This window comes from Emydura macquarii, unplaced genomic scaffold (assembly GCF_026122565.2).
Source record: "Emydura macquarii macquarii isolate MOO-44397 ecotype Brisbane River unplaced genomic scaffold, CSIRO-AGI_Emac_v2 contig_3128, whole genome shotgun sequence".
Taxonomy (NCBI): domain Eukaryota; kingdom Metazoa; phylum Chordata; order Testudines; family Chelidae; genus Emydura; species Emydura macquarii.
Window position 1 is genome coordinate 4,966,332 of NW_027133265.1, and position 24,384 is coordinate 4,990,715.

Consider the following 24,384-nt stretch of genomic DNA (forward strand, 5'->3'; position numbering starts at 1 on the left):
TAAAAGAGTAATTGCTCTAATTTTGGGAGGATATGCTGTAATCTTCATATGTGCCAAGATGGTTGAATCCCTGCTTTGATTCCAAAACTCATCTTCTGTTTAAATATGGAATCATAACCAGTGCTTCCATAATTTAATAGTTGACAATAACAGGCTCAGAAATGCTCAATATACATTTTTAAATGGTTTAATTAAACTTTACTTGTTATTGTAAGAAGTGCAAATTCATTAGTTTGACGTTCAGACAACAACATGTGAGTTGAGGGGTATACTCTTTGTCTTTTATAAAATTCTTTTAATAAATAAGTGTATTTTCATTTAATCATTTAATAAGCAGATAATCAACTGACAAAATATAATTATATTAAAAATTATTTTATATTTTAAAGGCTATGAGAAGACAGATGATGTTTCAGAGAAAACTTCACTCGCTGATCAAGAGGAAGTGAGAACTATATTCATCAATCAGCCCCAATTGACTAAATTCTGCAATAATCATGTCAGGTATTAAGCTTTTGTAATATGTTGCTGTTAATAAATATTAAAAATATGTATGTAATTTTGCATGCTACTTTACAAAGACTAAGTAGTGACAGTGCTTCTGGCCCAGTTTACAGTTAACAAGTTTAAACAGCAAATGGACGTAACATTTACAGGAAAAGGTAGAGAAAACAAAGACTAAAACAAATAAGCCTGATTATGAATGAATTTTAGGTTATGCAAGCAGAGGTGTTACTGCAGCACTGTTGATGTACTTGAGCTAGCTACCTTGAGTAACAATGGCAGTTAAGCCAAGACATCATGGGCTGTGCAAGCCCTATCCAGACTTTGGGTGTACTTCAGTGGCTAGCCTGTGCTTCACTGCTATTGATATTTGAACTAGGTAGATCAAAGATAGCTTAGGGAATATTGACAGGACCATATGTTAGGGGACTAAGAGATCTGGAGGAAGCAGGAGCTGTTTGTGCATCTTTCCACAAAAGTAGTTGTTGAAGAAATCAGATGACCAAGAAGAAGGAATCCCATGGGAGGGGAGGTTGAATTATTGTAGGATCTTGGTTTCTTTATTTTGAGGTTTATTAGGAGCCCTAGAGTGGGGGAAAGTATGGGAAAAGGTGAAATAAGAGGGCTTGGACAAAGTAGCAGGCTTAATGCTTCTGTGGAGTTTCCAGTATAGGATGAGTGAAAACTCCTCTTCATATCCACACAGTTACAAGAAGGAAGTTGTACATGGACATCAAATGGGAAGGCTGTGACCCAGGCAAAATTGGGGGGAGGATTTTGTTTGTTTACATTGGATTTTATTGTTTGGTGGTGTGTTTGGTTGGTTGGCATTGTGTCTTTTTGTGGGGGAGGGAGTAAGGGAGACATTCATTACCCTGAAAGAGAGAGATTTTTGGTATAGTCAGAAAGCTAAGCCAATTTAGCAGGAGAAGAAAACTGAAAGTGGTGACTGCATTAACAATTTCACCAGGAAAGCCAGTTTTCTAATCTAACATTCATGTGATACAGAGGATCAGATTTCCATCCCTGAGCCAGAGTACTAGCTACTTCATTCTTGTTACCAGCAAGTTTGCTTTTTGCCTTTCTTGCAGGTGGTCAGGCTGCTGACTCTGCACTTATTTATTTATTTATTACATCACTTATTTTCATTTTTTTGAACAGCATCTTAACTCTTAATTTACTTTTTGATAGGATAAAGAATTTTCATGGACAGGAAGTAGAGAGAGCTGCATTGGAATTGCAGTGCGTCCAAAGCAGGCTCTTTATGCATATTGTGCAAGCATGCTGAGACCACCTCAACTCTCTTCCGTTGGCTTAGAACATCTTCATTAAAGTGCAACAGCAGTGCAGCTGCATCATTTTAGGTGTAGACCTCTATTGGTTCTGCAGACACCTTTGATAATAGCTTTGAAGTGTGAACAGTTCAGCTTAACTCAATTGGATGTTAATTCTGAAACCCCCGTAAATTGCTTATTAAATGTCAGCAAACTATATGAGTGTCAGGAGGAAGGCCCTTCAGCAGTGCCTGCTCAGGACTCCTAATGCCCTAAAGCGCCAACGAGGCTACCTGATGGACCGCCCTGCCTGAATGGTTGAGAAAGCTAGCAGGCCAGTTCTTAAACTCAGCAGCAGCAGTTGTTTTCTGACTGCTTAATGCATATGCTCGTGGACTCTCTGTCTCGCTCTGCTCATCTCTCTCTCTAAGCCTTGCTTCTGCTCTGCTCCTCCACAGCACCAGCCCAGATTCTGCTGTGCACCCAGCCTTGTTCCCATTCTGTCCCAGCCTTGTTCCTGCCTCAGAACCAGCCCTGTTCCTGTCTTCCCTGACTTCTGGTAATCTGGTTCTGACCTTCGGCCCTGTTTCCTGACTCCAGCTCTGGCATGTGGACTCTGACTCCAATTCTGACCTTTGGCCCTTTTCTGGCTCTGGCTCTAGGCCTGACAGCCTGCGACCTGATCTCCTGACAGTTTGAGCAGTCCAAAGAACTAAGCAGAGGGGAACTAGGCTGACAAGGGGTCCAGACCTGTGGCTAGTATGGATCCCTCCCTGGCTAATCTTTCCTTGCTGGAGAGAGGGCTCGCTATCTTGCAGGTCCAGGTTGCTGTCCTGCAGGCCCCTCTTTCCACCCCACCTGCCTCCCTGTGTGAGCTAAAGATTCCTCTGCCTAGCGATCAGGGAACATTTCAGGGTTTCCAACCACTAGGCCTGACTCCTGTTCCAACCACTAGGCATGACCGCCTGCAATCTGGTCTTCTGACACAGTGCTTGTCATTTTTCCAGAAACATGTGGCTGACGTGCTTATCTCAGAAAAGAATCTCCCAAACCTCTACAGGTGCCAGGTCCCAACTGACCCTTCCCTAGTTGCCAAAACCTCCATTTACCTTCCTCAACTCACTCCAGAGACAATATCTGTGGTACAGGTATGAATTATCAATTCATAAACCTGAAATATATGGAAAACTGAAAAGGAGGGAACAATGTAACATTAAATTTGATATAAAATAAATATGTGCTACTCTGTTGTATTATTTTTTATAGTTCACAAATGCACACATTTTTCATATCCTGGATATATTATAGTTATTCTTTGTTTCTTCCACTACTGCTAAACTGGGAATTGGTGTTGTGGTCTTTTTGCTTCCAGAGGCAGATAACTGTTTTGTTCTCTAAATTGTTCTTCATTGAAGTTTCACAGTTACTCCTGATAGAGTAATAGGATTTTTTATGTACTTCATTAAAAGTCTTTAGTCAAGGCTCCCTAAGAAATGTAACATATCATTCATATTGTTACTATGCTATGGTATTGTTTGTATAAACTTTCCCAGTATTAGACTACAGCACAATGTGGGAAATCTGTCTAGACATACTTAACTAGCTAGACTCAGTGAGGCTGGCTGTCTGGGTCAGGCTGGAATCTTTGGGGAACATGGTATTATTCCCAGATCTACCATGTCATCTGTTGTTATACTAGTGTATCGAACAGGCACAGTGATTCAGCACATTACCCTTCTCCAAATTTGCAATCAAAAGGGAATGAATGGATAGAGTGTAACAGTCCCTAAGCATAATCTTATGAGTTACAGGAAGATTATGATTTTTTTCCCAACATAGACACTTTTTCTGAATAAAAAACCCACTGAAAAAAAATGGAGCAAAAATTAAATGAAAAAACCCACAAGTTTTTTAGAGTAAATCTGTTTTGTTTTTTCACTGTATTTTGAGTAAAATTTTCTGAACCCTTTAGAGATGAACATAAAATCTTTCCATTTTGTAACAACTCTTGACAATGTTATTTTTAAATAGTTGTTTAAAATACTCAGTCCATTCAGTTGCTCATTATTTTTTACAACTTTCTTCAACTTTAGGCGTGTTGAGTCAGATAACTTCATACACTGACATTTTGTAGTAACTAAGTATATAACCCATTTGCAGTATTGGTCAATTGCTTTCATGTTCACTATAATTAGAGTAAAAAACAATCACTTAATAAATTCATCAGTGTGAAGGCTGAAAGATAAAATGAGCAAGTCATGGCATTTGCCAAATAATAGTCGGATTCCTTGTGTATAATCCATTTCTGATGTTGTGCGTAGGGCATAGAGCCTTGATATAAAGCAGTTAGTTTACACAAAAACCCCTTAAATATTTATCTTAAACTTTGAAAATAAACACAAAATGCCGCCATCTTCCATAACTTAGTATTAGGACACATTTGTTTGTTTTGTTTTGTTTTTTGCATTCTTAAAATAGTTTGTGGTTAAGTGGGCTTAATCCTACAGATCAAACCAGGATTTGTAGGAAAGTCTGCATACAAACTAATGTGAACATTTATCTTAGCTTAGTTATTAGGAGCATTTAGACACTGCTAAAATTGAAATAGTGTTCAGATGACCGATGAGGCAATGTTTAAGTCATGCACACACTGTATTTTTTCTTGGGATGGTATTAAAGTAAGTAGTATCACTTCAGAATTATCTATGTACTTTCAGACTATCCCTGTGTACTATCTGCAAGCTCACTAGTAAAGCTGTCTGATGTTTATGAGAGACCAGGTGGATGAAGTAATATCTTTTATTGGACCAACTTCTGTTGGTGAGAGAGCAATGTGTAGCTCTAAAGCTTGTCTCTTCCTCAGAACCAATTTTGAAATGATGCTATCTGCTATTTTGCTAGCAGATAGATAATTTTGAAATGGTACTATGTACCTGAGGAACAGCTCTGTGTAGGTTGAAAGCTTGTCTCTTTAACACAGCTAAAACAACACTGTATGCAACAATGTTGTTTGTCAATTCAAGTACTATGGTTTGGTAGATCGAGATCATTTAGGTTCAGAACTCTTAATGATTCATAATGTAGGTACTGTCTGATTCATTTTACACCCCTTTCAACTTTTTATTTGAAGCAGATTTAGTATTCTTCAGAACACCTGGAATGTAAGGTACCATCGTGACATGTACTTAAAAGAATAATAAGCAAAATGAGTGTGTGTAACTTGCTGGCACTATAATAATTGTACTTGGTTTTTGTCTTTGTCTCTTAGCACTGCAAAATACAACATAATCACATTTCTACCAAGGTTCCTTTATTCCCAGTTCAGAAGAGCTGCTAATGCATTTTTTCTTTTTATTGCATTACTTCAGGTAAGCTCAACTAATTTTAAAAAATCTAAATTTCGAAACATATAAGTGCTAATATATTTCATAAATTACTATTTGAATGTTTCACAAAAATTCCATGTGTCCATCTAATTTATTGGTTTTCAAACTGAGGATCGCGACGTGGTTATGTGAGGGTTATGAGCTCTGAGCCCCAACCCTGCCAGGGTGCAGGAGTGACCTTGGCCAGGCGCAGGTGGGCTCTGAGCCTCCCTGCTTCCTCCTGGCAGAGGAACATGGGGGGAGGGTGCAAGCGGTGATACACAGATACTGCTTACCCCCGAAATTCCTCCGTGTCCCCCTAGGGGACTGTGGGGATGAGAGTGAGAAGCAATGCCAGGGTTCCCTGCATCCAGGTCACTTTTCCCACCTGGGCAGTGCTGTGAGGCTGCTGCTCTTTTTGCTCTCACCTTACGCGGTCCAAGTGGGGAAAGTGACCTGGATGCAGGGAGCCCTGATGTTGCTTCTTGCTTCTCCCCCCCCCCCCCCCAATCCTGTAGGGGTGCATGGAAGAGTGGCTTTTCAGATGGGAGCAAGCAGCAATACCAGGTGTTCTGTGCATGCAGGTCTGTTTCCCCAGGTGGGCACGGGAGGGGGTTGCAGGGTTGGGGTGAAGAGGGCACAGTGCAGGTTAGAGGCAAAGAGGGAGTGGGGAGCTCACGGGGACCAGAAGCAGAGGAGGAGTTGGGGGGCCCTGACTGCCAGGGAAGCTACCCAGGGAGGTGAGGGGGTCACACTAAGAGATTTGCTGTGTGAAAGGGGTCACCAATACAAAAAGTTTGAGAACCACTGATCTGATAAATCATGATGGGACTTTAATGAATTAAGAATAAAATGGCAGTGATTATACAGGTTATTTTTACATCTCCTTTTGCTACTTTATTTATAGACATTTTTTTCTTATTATTTCTCATAATGGAGGGCATCATTCAGTGGCCTGAACTTAATTCATGGGCTTGCAGATCTGTTCTCATTGTAGAAGTCCTCCATCATGAGAAACAAAAATTTCAGACAAAGACACTAATATTTTCTTTTTACCAGCCTGTGTTTGATCAGGACTAAGGTTCATCCCTTACAAAAAGTGCCAGAAGGTCTTGATCACAGATGGACAGGACCTCACTTTGAAGTCTCTTCCAAAATACTTTACTTTCATCTCAAATGCTGGCCAATTAGCAGAGTGGTGATTGAGAGGAAAACATACAACCTTACTGAATCACCAAAACTGCTTCCTATAGAAAAGATCTTCTCGAAATGATCAGCCCTGATCCACCTTAGCTTAAGATTTGACACTGTTGCAGCCAAAGATATTGATGCATATCAAAACCCAAGTAATTAATTAAAAATAGGTATTTATTTTTAAAATTTGAGATTCTTATGTGACATTGTTACTAAGATGATTCTGATATTAACTAGTACCAATTACTATACCGAGTGCAGCAGAGTGATATTTAACTCTTCCATTACTTAACTCTTGAACTCTGATTGGCTTAGAGAGGAGACTATTTATGTGCTTCATCCACCTGAAGCCGATCTTATTCAGAAGTGTTTTTTTAAAAAAGGACATAAAATGCATTAATTGAAAATATTTCTCATTAGTTTAAGATGATAATGTAAAGGCAGACCGTACCATTGGCATAATATATTATATATGCCATACTTAATGATTGAAGTTTGAAGTGTGGACAGGAATAGTGACAAAGTTACATTTATATTTAACATTTCTAAAATTGACCTAAATCAATGTTATATATTAATTAGTAAATATATACGATTAACAAAAGAGGAAAGACATTCCCTCTAATGAACAGGCACCGCCACCAAACCCACTCTGGAAAAGCATGGGAAAAATTATGAGTTGTGCTTCATGCCCAACTTAATAAACAAACTTTAATGCTGTTGGATCAGTGGGAGACATGAATTCTAGAGTTAAAAGATGTCAGTTGAGGATTCTCAGTGCCATAGTTCACTCAAGAATTTGAAGTCAGCTGAGATACTCAAACTAAAGACTTCTGTCTAGAGTGCCTCAGCTAACCTCATCTGCTTGTGGTAACGTGAAGAGAGACATTTTCTCAGATAGCCAGAGCTCAAACAATGTAGAGCTTTAAAGATCAAAGTCAACGCTTTGAATTGAATCTGGAAGCAAATGGGGAGACTGCATTTCTTGAAGAGGAAGAACTGGTTGATCTGCAACCCAAACATTTATTTATTTGTATTACTGTAGTGCCTAGGAGCCCTAGACATGGACCAGAACCTGTAGTTTCATTAATTCCTCCTTGTGTACATATTGAATAGATCCTTGCAGAACTTTGTATGAGATCCCTCTTTGGGTAGCTGAACAATTGTTCTAAACATCCCCTGGGATCTCCTGAAGAAGATAATAGAATTGCTACAAATAGATTCACTAGAGCTGTGCCATCTACCCCAGCTAATCTTTGTTCATCAGAACTATTATGATAACTACTGCATGCTTATCAAACATGATGACATTTTTATCACTTAATAGCAAAAATAATTGAATAATCTTGAAAGACAGCTTATGAGGAAGTCAACTCAGTGTCTTCCTGTGCTGTGCCCAGTGCTATTAATCTCTCTTTCATGAGAAGTAAAATTGACATACATTCTTTTTAGAAAAGAAAATGAATGCTTGCTCAATCAAATTTTAGTTTTTGGTTTAGGATATTCAAATGGGATAGTAGACGGTACATTTTTGAAACTACACAATATCAACTCCAGAAGTATCTAGAATTAAGATTTGCTATTGTGACTTCTGGGGAGCATGGTGTCACGTATCATACTGTGGGCCCAGTGGTATATGAGGAATCTACAAAGACACATGATATTGAAAGGCCTTAATGTTGCCAAATGTACAAGTCTGGTGCATTTTGTATATTTAATATTTCATTTGAGAATAAGATCTTCTGAAATGGAGGAGGCATGTCTTGTAGTTGAGTTACTATTGAGAGAAACCCGCTTTCAGCATAACCCCCTTTTGCATGTTTTATAGCATGTCTTGATTTCTCTGTTGTGGGGATCAATCTTATATATTAGAAAATCATATGCTGTTAAAAAGCAGAAGTATTTCACAAAGCATAACAAATGCACAGATAACTTCTTGTTTATATTTGTCAGCCACCAAATGGTTGTTGTGCAAGAATTTAATCACATAGATAATATCTGACATTCTTTACTTCCAGATCTTCTGACAGAAAATTTAGAATGTGTTCAGAACAGCCATATATTACTACATTTAATGTAATCTTTTCTTGCAAAGCTCTCCTCATCATAGTGGTATTGGTTGATTGTGTACCACAAATGTCACATGGCACTTATATTCGCTCTCACATCTTTTGCCTTTATCATGAGTGATTGTTGTCAAATAGTCAGATGAATGTGGGTGACTGGTGTTATCAGTGTTTGCCATAGAAGTAAGCAGCTCTTCTCTCTGTAGTTACTGTAACACACAATAGTTAATTGAGAACATTAGACCACCCATCTATACTCATGCATGTGCATTCAGTATAGCATAGGCTATATTTGCTTATTAATTTTGTATTTATTTATTTTTTAGCTTTTGTGGTCTTGCAATCAGAGGTGTTAATGAGAACCTAGGCCTTGCCTTTTTCTGGGATAAATGAATATTTTAAATGTGAAACTTCTTAGCAGGAGAAGCCTCTATTTAAAATCTGAAATTCTCTTAATTGGGAAAAACTAGTAAAAGAAAAAAGTACAAAATATCTACTGCAATTTAAGACTTTAAAATAAGAATGTAAAGAACTAAGAACACAAGTAAAAAATCTGTTTTTGATTTTTGTAATAAATGATTTTTATCCCCCCAGGAGTACAGTGCTTTGTAAAATGCAGTCCATCTTTGCCCAACATGCATCTAACTCCAAAGAAAATACTGAATAGATTCCACTGGTCATAGGGCAGTTGAATCTCAAATCCTTCCTGAAAACACTGAAAAACGTTCATCACTTCACTCATGAGAATAATTGCACTGAATACTTTTTAAAATGTAACCACCCATGTGTTTTACTATGCCATGTCTTTTGGATCTGCTGTATGATAGCCCTCACATGGAAAACCATCAGCACTACATTACAAAAGTATTAAACTATCCCTTATATTAAACAAAAGAGTTTAACTCTGAATACTGGAAAGTGCTGTGTTCTTCCCCAGTCTTGGTGCTGAAATCAGATTTAGCATCAGTCCTCGTAGTGGGAAGATGGGGATGGAGGGTGAAGCTGCAAAATATCTCACCATAAATTCCTATATTTTTATGCCTACATTTAATAACTCTACCCAAATAGAAACATTTTTCAGATTAATTTCATGTTGCTTCTGATGGTATGAGCACAGGTAGGTATAATGAATTAGAGAGACTGAGAATAACAAGCAATTTTAGGCTGGGTAGTTAGAAGGACTAAAATGTGTAATGTGGAAAATGGAATTGTATATGAACCTGTATAAAGTGGCATTTTTTTGCATTGCTAAGTTCTGTTTATTATAATCAAACTCTACTTTGAGCTGTAAATACAAAATACATTTTTCTTTTTTCTAATAGCAAATTCCAGATGTGTCGCCAACAGGTCGTTATACAACATTGGTTCCTCTGTTATTTATTTTAGCTGTGGCAGCAGTGAAGGAAATCATAGAAGATATTGTAAGTTTTTAATACAATTATTTCCTAAATAAGTAACCTATAATATTTATGCATCTCTAAAATAAAAAAATAATTGAATATATCTACATTCTCGAATTACACAAAATTTAATACTTGGAATGTGGAGATTCTCCTAAACACTAGAAATATGTAGAATATCTTGCTTTAAACAACAGATGAAAACTTTGAACAATGGTGGAGATAGTTTATGAAAATATATATGATATGGGAGGTGATATCCATGTGGTAAATTGTACAGAAGTGTGATAAATGTATTGCATACCTGTTCATTTTATCACATTCCTATAACCTCATTACCTGTCACTAATCCATCTCCTCAGCACTTATTCTAACATGCTTTGTTATGCATAAACACCTTTGACTCTTTGGGACCATATAGTCCGTCCACCATTGAAACCGTGGTAACCTTTTTTCCTATATCATCTCTCCCTGAAGGCAGCATTCTGGTAGGTATCACCTCGGCTGGAAGAGTCAGTGCCTTCTTATACTATATTCTGAAGGACAAAGTCACACTTAAACATCGTCCTAAAATGTTGCCTAACGTAATTTTGGATTTTCATCTTAACCAATCCATACACCAGCTAGTTTTCTTAATGAGATATCACTCTATTGCAGCCAAAATGAAACTGCACACCTTGGATTTGGTGAGAGCTTTATATTTTTATTTGGACAGAGCAAAGCCTGTTTTGAACATCCCCAGACGGTTCATACCTTTTGCAGAAGGAGTTAGGGGGCAGCCTGTCTTCACTCTGCAATTATCCAAGTGGGTCTCAAACTGGATCAGGATTTGCTATCAGGTGGCAAATGAGACTCTTCAGGGTCTGTTTGGCTAGGGTGCATACAGTCTCCAGAGCTTCCCTGGCAAAGGTTCTGATACCTGAGATATGGAGAGTGACTACCTGGAGTTCAATCAACATATTCATCTCCCACTACTCTTGGGTCCACCTTCCAGATCAGATGCCAAATTTGGCAAAGCTGTCATAAAGTTACTATTTAGGTAAGGACCCCTTAGCTAGAATTCATTAGCCCACTTTCCAGGTCTCAGGAGTGGTAAATATATAGAAGCTACCTCAAAGAAGAAGAAATAGTTACCAAGAGTAAATTCACTATCTGTCCCTTTCATTCCTAGTTTCAGGCAGCTAGCTCTACTCATGCTACCGCAGCCATAGTACCACATGGAAAGATTACTTTATCAATATCTTTTGCATCAGGAGAATATTGCCTTTGTTTATTCACACTACCATCTATCTTTTTTTCTTCTTTGGAGTTCTGTTCTCTTAAGAACTTTGAGGTTTAGTAGAAGGCACTCATGTCATGTAACCTCTTACAATCTCATCTCAGAAAATTCTGTGTCTTAAAGTTTTATGTGGTCCCAACAGAAATTACTTTCTAGAAAACTGAAGATTAAGTGCACAAATGCAAGCTGTCTGCATCTTGGATTTAGAGCAGCTAGTGAAATACCCAGAATGGAAGGATTCTTTAAAAAAGGACAGTTTTGGTCTAGCACTCTTCTTGACTTTCTCTAACAACAAAAACACTGCACTAAAATTACCTACAGTTTAAAAAAATGTTTAACAATGACTTGAAATAATCCTGCTTGTTGTTTTTGTTCACATGTGGGCGTGGAATGGAATACGGGATATGTGTGTACATAATATTTTTTCTGAATTGTATCTTTTACCTTGTTAACAAAATAACTATTTTAACTCAATTAACAATTGTGCATTTTTATTCCAGAAAAGACATAAAGCTGATAATGCAGTGAACAAGAAACAGACACAAGGTAGGAACAATTTAAAAAAATCTCTTAGTTGTACAGCTAAGAAAAATGTAGTGATAAAATGTGATCTGAATGCTATGTGTATTTCTTTATGGTTCTTTGGTTCTCTCTTCGAGTGATTGCTCATATCCATTCCATTATAGGTGTGTGCACGCCCCGTGCACAGATTCCCGGAACTTTTTTTCCCTTAGCAAGTCCCGTAGGGCCAACTCAGGTGCCCCCTGGAGTACCGCGCTCATGCCGTGGTACATAGGGCGCTGCCGACCCCGCGGGCCCTCAGTTCCTTCTTTCCGCCTGTTGACGGTTGCTGGAACATTGCCTCTTGCTTTGCAAGTCGCAGCCCCTTACTAGTTAGTGTTGTTTAGAAGCAGTTAAGTAATTAGATAGTTAGGAAACCTTTAGGGGTTTTTCTTCGCATTGGGCCACGCCTGGCTCAACGGGTTTCAAACCGTGCACTGAGTGTGCCAAACCTGTCCCTGTGAGCGACCCTCACGATCGCTGTCTCCGATGCCTCGGGAAGCAGCACCACAGGGACAAATGTAAGATATGCAGAGCCTTCAAGCCCCGCACCCAGAAGGAGAGAGACGCGCGGCTGAAGGCTATCCTCATGGAGTCCGCCCTCCGTCCCGACTCTGAACCGGAGCGTTCCCCTGTGGCACCGAGCGTCTCCTCGGTGCAGAGCGCTCCTCCGGCACCGGCGTCGTCAACCCAGGGCCCGGCACCGAAGCGCCGCAGACTCCCCCGCACCGCCTACCCGGCCCCAGGGGAGTCAGGAGATGCCCCAGCCACGTGCCGTCGAGATTACTCCGGCACCGGCATCTCCACGCAGGGAGCCTTCCCCGACTCTGCGGAGTGGGATAGTGCCCTTGCAAGGGCTGTCGACGCCGGAGGCATTCGCCGCGGCATCCGCCCTCATGGGCCTGCCCACGCCTCTGTCCCCCCCTCTGCCGAGGGCTAGGGGACCTGCGTCTCGGGGTAAACCCGCGCTGGGTGCCCCCAGTGGTTGGTGGAGACAGGAGTCTAAGTCTCCCCCCAGACAGTCAAGGAGGGTAGAGAGTGCGGGCTCCCCTCCCAGCTCCGGCACCGAGTCCTCGAGCTCCTCAACACCCGCGGCACTGAGGGTGGTCAAAGAGCTCACGGAGGGCTACCTCCCAGTCCTCCGTGGAGAGCCCATCTCGGCACCGCAGATCACGGCACCGGTCTCGATCCCCGACACCCAGCTCGGCGCGAATCCCGGTGCCCTACATCTCAATACCGGCTCCACTGGCACCGACCCCTCCGGCACCAGCTATGCCTCCGGCACTGATGCCTCCGGCACCGACTATGCCTCCGGCCCCGGCCCGCGTGACATCTCGCGGATGGTCCCGCACCTCGCGGTCCTGTTCCTCTGGTCGGCACCGATCTTCATGGTCCCATTCTTCGTGTCGGCACCGGCGGCACCGCTCCCGCGGGGGGAAGTGTCGATGCAAGTCGTCAAGAGGGAAGCATTCCAGCTCCAGTAGCTCCTCTCCATGCCGGCACCGCACACGCCGGCACCGGCATTCGCCTTCGTCGTCCTCCAGGAGCCGCTCCCCCGCGAAGGGAAGTAAGCGGAGGTCTAGCTGCTCCGGGTCCAGATCTCGGCACCGGGTGTCCCAGTCGGCACTGATGCCAACTTCAGCGTGGCCTCAGGGGCCTTAGCAGTGGCCATATTGGGGTCCCTGGGGTACACAGGTGGGCCAGGCTACCGCCTCGCTCCACTCTTCAGTGGCCCTGCCACCACCTCCTCCTATGACCCAGCAGGACAAGGGCCATCCCACCAAAGGGGGATCAGACCCAGAGGAAGGCCCCTCCATGGGGCCACTTCCTCAATCCTCCTCCTCATCCCCTGATGACATCACCTCCCGGGACTGTAAGACTCCATTGCCTGACTTCAGAGCTCATCAGGACATGCTAAAAAGAGTTGCTAGCAACCTGAATCTAGAACTAAAGGAGCTCTCAGAGGAGGAGGACCCCCTATTCGGTGTTTCTGGGATGGTAGGCCCATATAGAGTAGCCCTCCCCGTCCACGAGAGGGTTCTCAAGTAGGCTAAATCCCTCTGGCAAACCCCCGCCTTGGTTCCCCCTACTGCCAAGGGAGCTGAGAAGAAGTACTTTGTACCCACCGAAGGGGTTGAGTACTTATATAATCACCCTGCGCCATGCTCCTTAGTGGTGGATGTGGTGAACCAGAGGGATAGACAGGGGGTCCAGGGTAACACTCCCAAGAATAAAGAAGCCAAAAAACTTAACCTGTTTGGCTGCAAGGTCTATACAACAGCGTCTCTGCAGCTGAGGATTGCAAATCACCGGGCGCTCCTCGGGAGGTACAACCTCAACCTCTGGTCCTCACTACAGAGACTCGCTGAGATCCTCCCGCAGGTTTTACCCCAGGATAAAGCGGCGGACTTCTTGACTGTCATCGAGGAGGGCGCTGCGGTGGCAGGAGCGGCCTTGCATTCCTCCAGCGACGCGGCGGATGCTGCCAGCAGAGCGATGGCCTCAGCCATAGTCATGAGACGATCCTCGTGGCTCCAGTCGTCAGGGTTGTCCCAAGAGGCCCAGCAGACCATACAAGACCTCCCATTCGATGGTGCTGGCCTCTTTTCGGACAAAACCAATGACAAGCTACATGCCCTGAAAGTTTCTAGGGCTACGCTGCGGTCCCTAGGGCTCTACACCCTACAGGCCTCGAGGCGTCAGTCTCTGCCTCAGGCCCAGCCGCCTCCAAGGCAACCCTCCAGACCCGCTCAACCCAGGAGGGGTCGGGAGAGCTTCCGAGGCCCCAACCGCCATGACCATTCAGGTTCTTCGTTGGGGGCCCAGCAAAGCCCTAATAAGGGCCAAAATAATAAAAAATCCTTTTGACGGTGTGCACAAGGGTGGCACTCTTCCTTTCCTCCTGGATCTCAACCGGCCCTTTGCCCACAGACTCAGGCCGTATTATGCCCACTGGCAAAGCATTACTTCGGACTGATGGGTCCTTGGTATAGTCCGCAGGGGCTATGCCCTACAGCTGATGGCCTTTCCTCCAGACGCCCCTCCTAGCCAGTCCCTCTTCAGGGACCTCTCTCACGAGCAGCTCCTCACTCAGGAAGTCTGCTCCCTCCTCCAGCTAGGAGCGGTGGAAGAGGTTCCCCCACGGGAAAGGGGAAGGGGTTTTTATTCCCGGTATTTCCTAATCCCCAAGGCCAAGGGGGGTCTGAGGCCTATTCTAGATCTCCGCCGTCTGAACAAGTTCATCAGACGCCTCAGGTTCCAGATGGTCTCCCTAGCCTCTATCATTCCTACCCTAGATCCAGGGGACTGGTATGCTGTCCTCGACTTAAAGGATGCATAGTTTCACATTTCTATCCTCCCAGGACACAGAAAGTTCCTACGGTTTATGGTAGCTGGTGGCCACTACCAGTTTTCAGCCCTGCCCTTTGGCCTTTCATCCGTCCCCAGGATATTTACAAAATGTATGGCGGTAGTAGCGGCCCACCTGCGCCGCAAGGGAGTTCAGATATTCCCATACCTGTACGACTGGCTGATCCAGGGCCCATGTCAGGAACAGCCTGGAGCTCACGTGCTCAGTGTGCACCAACCTGGGGTTGCTCATCAACGAGCAGAAGTCCATTCTCACCCCGGTGCAGCGCATAGAGTTCATTAGGACCACACTAGATGCCACCCAGGCCAGAGCCTTCCTCCCAAGGCCTCACTTCGAGGCAATGGCTGCCATAATAGACGACCTCCATAGGTCTCCCACGACGACAGCCAGGCAATGCCTCCAGCTGTTGGGACACATGGCAGCCTGCACGTACATGGTGAGGTTAGCGCGCCTCAAACTCAGGCCTCTCCAGATGTGGCTAGCATCAGTGTATGCTCCAGTCAGGCACCCTCTGAACAGGATGGTCACATTGCCCACCCAGATATTGGCTTCCCTACTACGGTGGAAGGACCCAGGGGAGGTGTTGAAGGGAATTCCCTTCAGGGAAGTAATGCCGTTGGTGACTTTGATCACGGACGCCTCAGATGTGGGGTGGGGAGCGCACATCACCGGCAACCCGAGCACCCAAGGGCTCTGGTCACCGGGCGAGATGTCCCTCCACATCAATGTCAGGGAACTCAGGGTAGTCCGCCTGGCATGCAAGGTCTTCCTCCGGTTCTTCAAGGGAAGAGTGGTACAGGTCCTAACGGACAATACAGCAGCCATGTTCTATATGAACAAGCAGGGGGGAGCGCACTCCTCGGCCCTCTGCCAGGAGGCCATACAACTTTTGGACTTGGCGATGAGACATGACTTTCATATATCTGCCTCTCACCTCCCGGGGGTCAGGAATGACGAGGCGGACCGCCTCAGCAGGTTGTTCCTTCCCTGACACGATTGGTCACTACATCTGGAGGTGGTAGCTTCCGTCTTCCGCAAGTGGGGTGTTCCCCAACTGGACCTGTTCACGTCGTCCTGGAACAGGAAATGCCCGAGGTTCTGCTCGCTCCAGGGTCGCGAGCCGGGCTCCATCTCCGACGCGTTCCTCATAGACTGGACGGGGACCCTCATGTATGCGTTTCCCCCCATTCCCTTGATACCCAGAGTCCTCTTGAAGATCAAGAGAGACAAGGCGGATATCATACTGATTGCCCCAGCTTGGCTGAGACCGTGCTGGTTCAGCATGTTGCTGGACCTGTCCATAACCACGCCCATGCCACTCCCGAGGCGTTACGACCTGCTCTCCCAGGACCAGGGTCACCTGCTCCACCCGGACCTGGACTCCCTCCACCTGATGGCTTGGAGACTCTGTGGCTGACAGAGGAGGAGAGAGTTTGCTCCATGCAAGTACAGCAGGTCCTGCTTAGCAGCAGGAAACCTTCCACCCAGGTGGTGTACCGAGCCAAGTGGAAGCGTTTTACCTGTTGGGCTCAGTCCCGGGGCATCCTACCGAGCTCCTCGCCAATACAGGTGATTTTGAAGTACCTCCTTCACTTGAAGCTGCAGGGCTTAGCTCTGGCCTCTCTTAGGGTGCACCTGGCGGCCATCTCGGCCTTCCACCAGCCGATAGAGGGCAGATCCTTATTTTCACACCCCATGTCAGCTAGGTTCCTCAAAGAGGTGGAGAGGCTATATCCCCAGGTCTGCGACCCGGTGCCTCCCTGGGACTTGAACCTGGTCCTCACCATGTTGACAGGACCCCCCTTCGAGCCCATGGCTACATGCCCGTTGCTCTTCCTCTCTTGGAAGGTATCCTTCCTAGTGGCCATTACATCGGCTAGGAGGGTCTCCGAGATAAGGGCTTTAACCTCGGAGCCCCCTACACGGTCTTCTACAAGGATAAGGTCCGACTGAGGCCCCACCCGGCTTTCCTGCCTAAGGTGGTGTCTCAGTTTCATTATAACCAAGATATCTTCCTCCCCGTGTTTTTTGCTAAATCACACGGTTCGGAGGAGGAGCGGAGATGGCACTCCCTGGATGTCAGACGAGCCCTGGCCTACATCATCGAGCGGACCAGGCCATTCCGGAAGTCAACGCAGCTGTTTGTGGCAGTGGCAGACCGGATGAAGGGCTCACCTGTCTCCACCCAGTGCATCTCCACCTGGATCACCACCTGTATTAAAACCTGCTATGAGCGGGCAAAGGCGTCGCTTCCAGGAGCTGTGACAGCACATTCAACCAGAGCCCAGGCCTCATCTGCGGCCTTCCTGGGAGGAGTGCTCCTGCAAGACATCTGCAGAGCAGCGACCTGGTCGTCGATCCACACCTTTACGTCCCACTACGCCATCGTACAGCAGGCAAGAGAGGACGCAGGATTTGGTAGGGCCATCCTGGCAAGGGCGGCGCAACCCTGACTCCTACCCACCCCCAAGGTCTGGCTATTTAATCACCTATAATGGAATGGATATGAGCAATCACTCGAAGAGAGAAAACAGTAACTGTTGTTCTTCGAGATGTGTTGCTCATATCCATTCCACACCCACCCTCCGTCCCCGCTGTCGGAGTTGCCAGAAAGAAGGGACTGAGGGTCTGCGGGGTCGGCAGCACCCTACATACCACGGCATGAGCACGGTACTCCAGGGAGCGCCTGAGTTGACCCTACGGAGCTTGCTAAGGGGAAAAAAGTTCTGGGAATCTGTGCACGGGGCGTGCACACACCTATAATGGAATGGATATGAGCAACACATCTCGAAGAACAACAGTTACTGGTAAGTAACCCTATTTTTCAATATTTGTCAATCGTATGTTTGAAATCACCCAGCATACAAATTTACACTTTTAGATGTTTAAAACGTAAAGACATGATTTGTGTGTGCACATGTATGCACATTGCAAAACACATATCGAGTTGTATGTTTCTATCTTGTGTGCGTGCCACAATTGTCCATGCACATAGTTGCTTATTATACCTCGAGATGTTTTTGTGTACACATAATTTACTGAATTGCATGTGAAAATTTCAAAATTTGGGGCCTAAATGTTTAGAATTTACACATTTCTAATAGTTTAAACATAACAATATTATATCACAATTTAAAATATAAATTGAAATAAAGGGCATTATCCATACAGTTGAACACATGTCTAAAATAAACACTTTGAATGTAGGTAGTTTACAGAAAAAAAAAAAAATTGTACCAAAAAAGTTTGATTGATAAACTGGGGAACTATGTGGAAGGTTTCCAGACAGGATTAAAGTTCTGTAATTTTTTATTGATGATGAAGTCTTGCAGGCCTTGAGAAAATATAAGCATAAGATGTATGAATGAGTAAGGAACAACTTTTCTAATTCATGGAACAATGGGTTATAAGTTATGACCAGCAAAGTGGCCAGTTCCTGATGTCAAAAAGTCTTTTGTAGATCCTGACTATTGACCCAGTAAAATGGAGTTGAAACAATTCTGATGCAGTCATCATCTCTTGTTATTCCCTCTATTATTGCTTGCCTGGGAAAAACACATGGGCTTGTGGATGTGACAAAAAAGCAATCCTCTAGGAAGGAGGGCTCCAAGAATAGATGTGGTCACACTCACCTCACTTTTCCAGGATTGGTCAATGCTGTGGAGTGCAAAACGTACGATCTCCTGCTTTTCTTAGACGCTTGATGGTGAGGTTTTGTGGAATATTACCAGCTTGAATTTGAACTTTAGTTCAAGAAAGTGAGGAAGAAGTGTGTTCGTCCCAAGGTCACCATGATGACAGTGCTTTCCCAAGGAAAGTGGAGACAGAGACACCACAGACCAGCCAGTACACCAGAGCATGATGCCCACTGTCATGATAGTACCTGAGCCAGAAAACATTGCCTGGTTCCCCAAACTGCAGTTCCTGACTGACTCTGAAGCTCCAAAGACCAAGCAAGTTGAAGAGTAGATCCTTTTTTTCTCTCTTAGGGCTAGGTCCACAGATCCTCAGTGTGGGTCATTGCCTTTCTATAGCTGTAAAGGGCAGAATCAAAGCTGGATTGATGGCTGACAAGGGACTACCTTCTGGAGGCCCCCAACTCAGTTTTGTTCGGCTTCCTGTAGCTATTGGCAGGGTGGTGAAATCCAGCACCGACTGCAAGAGAGAATTTTTTTTAAAAAAACCCACACACATCCCAAAAAAACATGAAGAGCTCATTTGTCTCCTGTCTGAAATTACCACAGAGGCCCTCTGCCCCTTCTCCCTCAACTGCTCATGTAACAGGTGAGGCAGATGGCAGAGAAAGGTCCAAATGAAAGACCAAGGCTGTGTTCCTCCTCTGTATTCCTGATTGAGGAATACAAAGGGAGAGGTTTGTGCCTTATGCACTCCAGTCACCTCACCCACTGGGTCATAAATATTCAGCTTTGGCCACTTTATCCTGACCCATGAAGCATTTTTCCAGGCATTCTTCACCAATGCGGCGTTTGACAACCAGGATACAAATGCCTTAGAGGATGAGAAAATGAAGAGAGCCCTTAATTGTTGCATCAGAAGGTAGTGGCCTGGCCCAGGCAAAATGTAAGTGGGACTGGCTGAATACACCACAGAAAGGAGCGGCCTGTAAAATAATTTATGTTGCACACCCTCCTGGAATGCAAGTTTTATCATCCTCTACCCTTCCCTCAGTGGGCAGTTCAGTCGCCTTCCCCTAGCCCCAGGGGAAGTTAAGAATTCTGCATGAGAGGAAAAGAAAAGAATCTTCCCTTCTGGAAGAAAGTCCCTCTTGGGCTTCATGGGAGCTCTTGAATTTGGCATAAAAAGTGCTTTTATCTCAGAGACTGCTGTCATGTGAACTCCAGGGAGCAAATGCAGTATCCCCTTACAGGCATTCTATCTTCTCTTAAAAGGCACAGATAAAGAGATGCCTCTTAGTAGAAGAGGTTCATAGGACTCCTCATCTGATTCAGATTTCCAATCTCCACCTTCCCTAAGGAGTAAAGTTTAAAAAATGGAAAGGGGGTTCAAGAAATTACTTCAGAAATTTAAGAGAAACTTGCCTGTCCTTTTGGGGATAGTAGTTCCTCTGAGTCCAGAGAGATATTAGAGGGTTGGCCATGTTGGAGCCAGAAAGGTGTGTCATAACAGCAGATGCCAGTTTGGATGGATGGGGAGTTTTTATTCAAGAAGTCGGTGGCTCGAGGGACATGATCCTTCTTGGAATGAAAGAAAAGCATATATTTTCTGTGTCTGAGAGCAATTAAGTATGCTCTTCAACAACTGGCCCCAGCATTGCTGAATGACCATGTTCTGGTAATGACTGACAATATGTCAACAATGGTGTACGTAAACCTTTGGAGAATACTAGATCAAGGGACCTACAAAAGAAAGCAACATCATTGATGAAGTGGGTGGAGGTCATCTATTGTCTATCAGGGCCTTGCATAATAATGGGCACCAGCAAAGTGAAGGCTGACAGGATGGGCAGAAGGAAAATCAATCTGGTGGAATAGAGTCTTCAGAGCAAAACCTTATGATTGATCATCAAAAGTTTTGGAGTTCCTATTGTGGATCCTTTTGCATCCAAAGGAAAAAGTAGAAGGTTCACCAATACTTTGCAAGATAAAGGGAGTCTGGAGCTGTAGGCATATCGATGCCTTGTCTCTTAAGTGACCAAAAAAGGGCTTACTTTATACTTTCCTCCTAGTGCCCATCATCACCAGGGTAATACAGAGAATCAGAAAGGAGGAAGCAGCAATGATTTTAGTGCCCCCCATTGACCCAGGAGGCCTTTATTCCCTGACCTTGTGAACATGTCAGTAGACCTACTGTTGTTCCTGAATTCAAGGCCCGATTTGTTATCCCAGAGTCCAGTTCTTTGACAGAATCCCTTCCTATTCTATCTCAGCTGACAGGTTTGTTGTTCTTCCTGTTTTCCAGGTCTGCAGCCTTGTTGACCTTTCATATGTAGATGGTTGCTAAATCTTGTTGCTTATTCCTCTTCAGTATGGCCAAAATCTGCCTTTCTTAGCTATCTCCATTGCAACAACCTTGTCTCATGCTTTGGCCATCTTACATGTCAGTCTTTTCTCTGGCCTTCTTGCCTTCCCTGCTTTCCATCTCCAGTCAAACTAAAATGCTGTAGCAAAAGTTATGTTCCTGTTTCTCAGTTCTGACCATATCACCCACCTCTTTGAATTCCTAAAATGTATTTCTGTCTCATGTTGCATCTAATTCAGGTTTGTCACGCTCTCCAATCAGTCCTCATCTAATGTTGCCACACCAACATATTTGCTTTTATTTCTTCCTTTCCATTCCTAGCGCTCAATGCTTTCTTTTTATCCTCTTTCCCATCCTCAGCTTCGAATCTTCTAGCATGCTGTTCCTTATACCCGGAACAGTCTTACTTTCCTTTTCTGCCTAGCATCGTCTCTCCTTCAAATCCCTACTTAAATCCCAATTCTTCAGGCAGTCCCTTTTCTCTTCTCACAGTCTACTGCTTTACCTACTGTCCAGTAATTTATATATATATTTTTAAATGCTGCATTCTTCAGGGCAGGGAACATGTCTTTATCTATGTTTATAAAGTGACATGTGTGTTGATATGGTGCTTTTATAATTGTTTTGTAATAAAAATAAAAGAATGATTGATTGTGTTCTTCTGAACATTAGCGATTCATGTCAGCATTTTCATCAGAGAATATATTTTAGTATATAGTAATTTTACAAGATTTGAGTTCAGATCATATTGTTTCTTCCAAAATCTAATACTTTCAGAAGCATTGCCCATCAAATCTCATATTAAAGTATGTCTTAATTCTTCATAACTTTTTATTTCATTCTGCTTCATACATATTTTATGCTGTAATTAATTGTAATTAATGCAAGAAGTATGGGGAATAAAGAGGAAGAACTAGAAATACTAGTGAATAATCACAGATACAACGTAATTGGCATAATAGAAACTTGATGGGGTAATTCACATGACTGGAATATTGGTATAGAAGGGTACAGCTTGTTCAGGAAGGACAGGCAGGGTAAACAGGAAGGAGGCATTGCCTTTGCTATCAAAGATGTATACACTTGCACTGAGGTTGACGGAAATGGGAGGCAGATCTGTTGAAAGTCTCTAGGTAAAGATAAAAAGGGTAAAAAACATGGTAGGGGGTCTACTATAAACCACCTAAACAGGAAGAAGAGGTGGATGAGACTTTTTTTAAACAACTAACAAAATTATCCAAAACTCAGGACTTGATGGTAATGGGGACTTTAACTATCCAGAATCTGTTGGGAAAATAATACAGCAGGGCACAGATTATCCAGCAAATTCTTGGAATGCATTGGAGACAACTTTTTATTACAGAAGGTGGAAAAAGTGACTTATAGAGTGGCTATTCTGGATTTGATTATGACAAACAGGGAGGAAAGAGTTGAGAATTTGAAGGTTGAAGGCAGGTTGGGTAAAAGTGATTATGAAATGACAGAGTTCGATTCTAAGGAGGGAAAACAGCTGAGTAAAGACAATTGACTTCAAGAAGGCAGACTTTAGCAAACTCAGAGAATTGGTAGGTAAGAACTTGTGGGAGGCAAGACTAAGAGAATAAAGAGTTCAGGAGAGTTGGCAGTTTTTCAAAGAGACATTAGTCAGGGCACAAGAGCAAACTATGCCAGGAAAAATAAAAAGCATGGGAAGAGGCCACACTCGCTTAACCGAGACATCTTCAATGACCTGAAACTCAAAAAGGAATCATACAAGAAGTGGAAACTAGGTCAGATTACAAAGGATGAGTATAAAAAAACAACACAAGCATGTAAGGACAAAAATAGAAAGGCCAAGGCACAAAAGGAGATTAAACTAGCCAGGGAGATAAAAGATAACAAGAAAGCATTTTACAAATAAATGGGAAGCAAGAGGAAGACCAGGGACAGGATACACCCATTACTAAATGAGGAGGGAAGGATAATAACAGAAAATGCAGCAATAGCTGAAGTGTTAAATGCCTTTTTTGTTTCAGTTTTCACCAAAAAGATTAGCAGTGATCACGTGTCTAACATAGAGAACAACAATGTGAATAGGGTAGGCTAAAACAGGAAGAAAACAAGTTATGAATTACTTAGACAAGTTAGATATCTTCAAGTCGGCAGGATCTGATTAAATGCATTCTAAAATATTTAAGGAACTGACTGACAAGATCTTTTGAGCCATAAGTGATTATATTTGTGAACTTGTGGAGAACAGGAGAGACACCAGAGGACTGGAAAAGGGCAAATATAGTACCTGTCTATAAAAAAGGGAATAAGGACAACCCAGTGAATTATAGACCAGTCAGCTTAACTTTGGTATCTGGAAGGATAATGGAGCAAATAATCAAACAATCAATTTGTAAGGACCTAGAAAGTAATAAGGTGATCAAGAATAAATCTTGTCAAACCAACCTAATAGACTTCTTTGACATGGTACAAGCCTTGTGGGTGGGAAGAAGCAGTAAATGTCATATATCTCGATTTTATTAAGTCTTTTGATCGTGTCTCACATGATCTCATAAACAAGCTAAAGGAAAAATAGCCTAGATGAACCAACTATAAGGTGGGTTCACAACTGGCTGTTAAACTGTACTCAGAGAGTAGTTATCAGTGGCTCATGATTGAGCTGGAAGGGCCTATCAAGTAGGGTCACTTCGGGATCTGTCCTGGGTTTGGTTCTAGTCAGTATCTTCACAAATGATTTGGATAATGGCATAGAGAGTACATATTCAGTGTTTGTGGATGATACCAAGATGGGCGGGGTTTCAAGCACTTTGAAGGATAGGATTAAAATTCAAATTGATCTTGACAAACTGGAGAGATGGTCTGAATTAAATAGGATGAAATTCAATAAGGACAAATACAAAGTACTATACTTAGGAAGGACTAATCAATTGCACAAATACAAAATTGGAAATAACTGCCTAGGAAGGAGTACAGCAAATCAGGATCTGGTGGTTATAGTGGATCACAAACTAAATATGGGTTAACAATGTAATAGAGTTGCAAAACAAGTGAACATCGTTCTGGGATATTTTAGCAGGTGTGTTGTACAGTCTTATTAGCACTGATAAGGCCTTAATTGCAGTATTGTGTCCAATTCTGGGCACCATGCTTTGGGAAAGATTTGGTGAAATTGGAGAAATTCCAGAGAAGAGCAACACAAATTATTAAAAATCTAGAAAGCAGGACCTACAAGTAAAGACTCAAAAAATTGGGTTTATTTAGTCTGGGGAAGAGAAGACTGAGAGGGGATATGATAGCAGTCTGGAGTGCATAAAAATTGTTATAAAGAAGAGAGTGGTAAATTGTTCTCCTTAGCCATTGATAACATGACAAGAAGTAAT

At 43.3% G+C, this 24,384-nt stretch overlaps 1 protein-coding gene across 3 annotated transcripts in view; it reads left to right on the top strand.

Moving 5' to 3' along the window:
• ATP8A1 (ATPase phospholipid transporting 8A1) overlaps positions 1–24,384 on the top strand; it is a 215,715-nt gene that overhangs the window by 25,173 nt on the left and 166,158 nt on the right. For 2 of the 3 annotated variants that reach the window (XM_067531192.1, XM_067531193.1), the window contains exons 2-5: positions 390–504; positions 5,047–5,146; positions 9,726–9,824; positions 11,583–11,628. In XM_067531192.1, coding sequence (XP_067387293.1) covers positions 390–504; positions 5,047–5,146; positions 9,726–9,824; positions 11,583–11,628 — 360 coding nt within the window. Of the gene's footprint in view, positions 1–389; positions 505–5,046; positions 5,147–9,725; positions 9,825–11,582; positions 11,629–24,384 lie in introns of those variants that run through there. The other variant, XM_067531194.1, reaches the window with a different exon arrangement.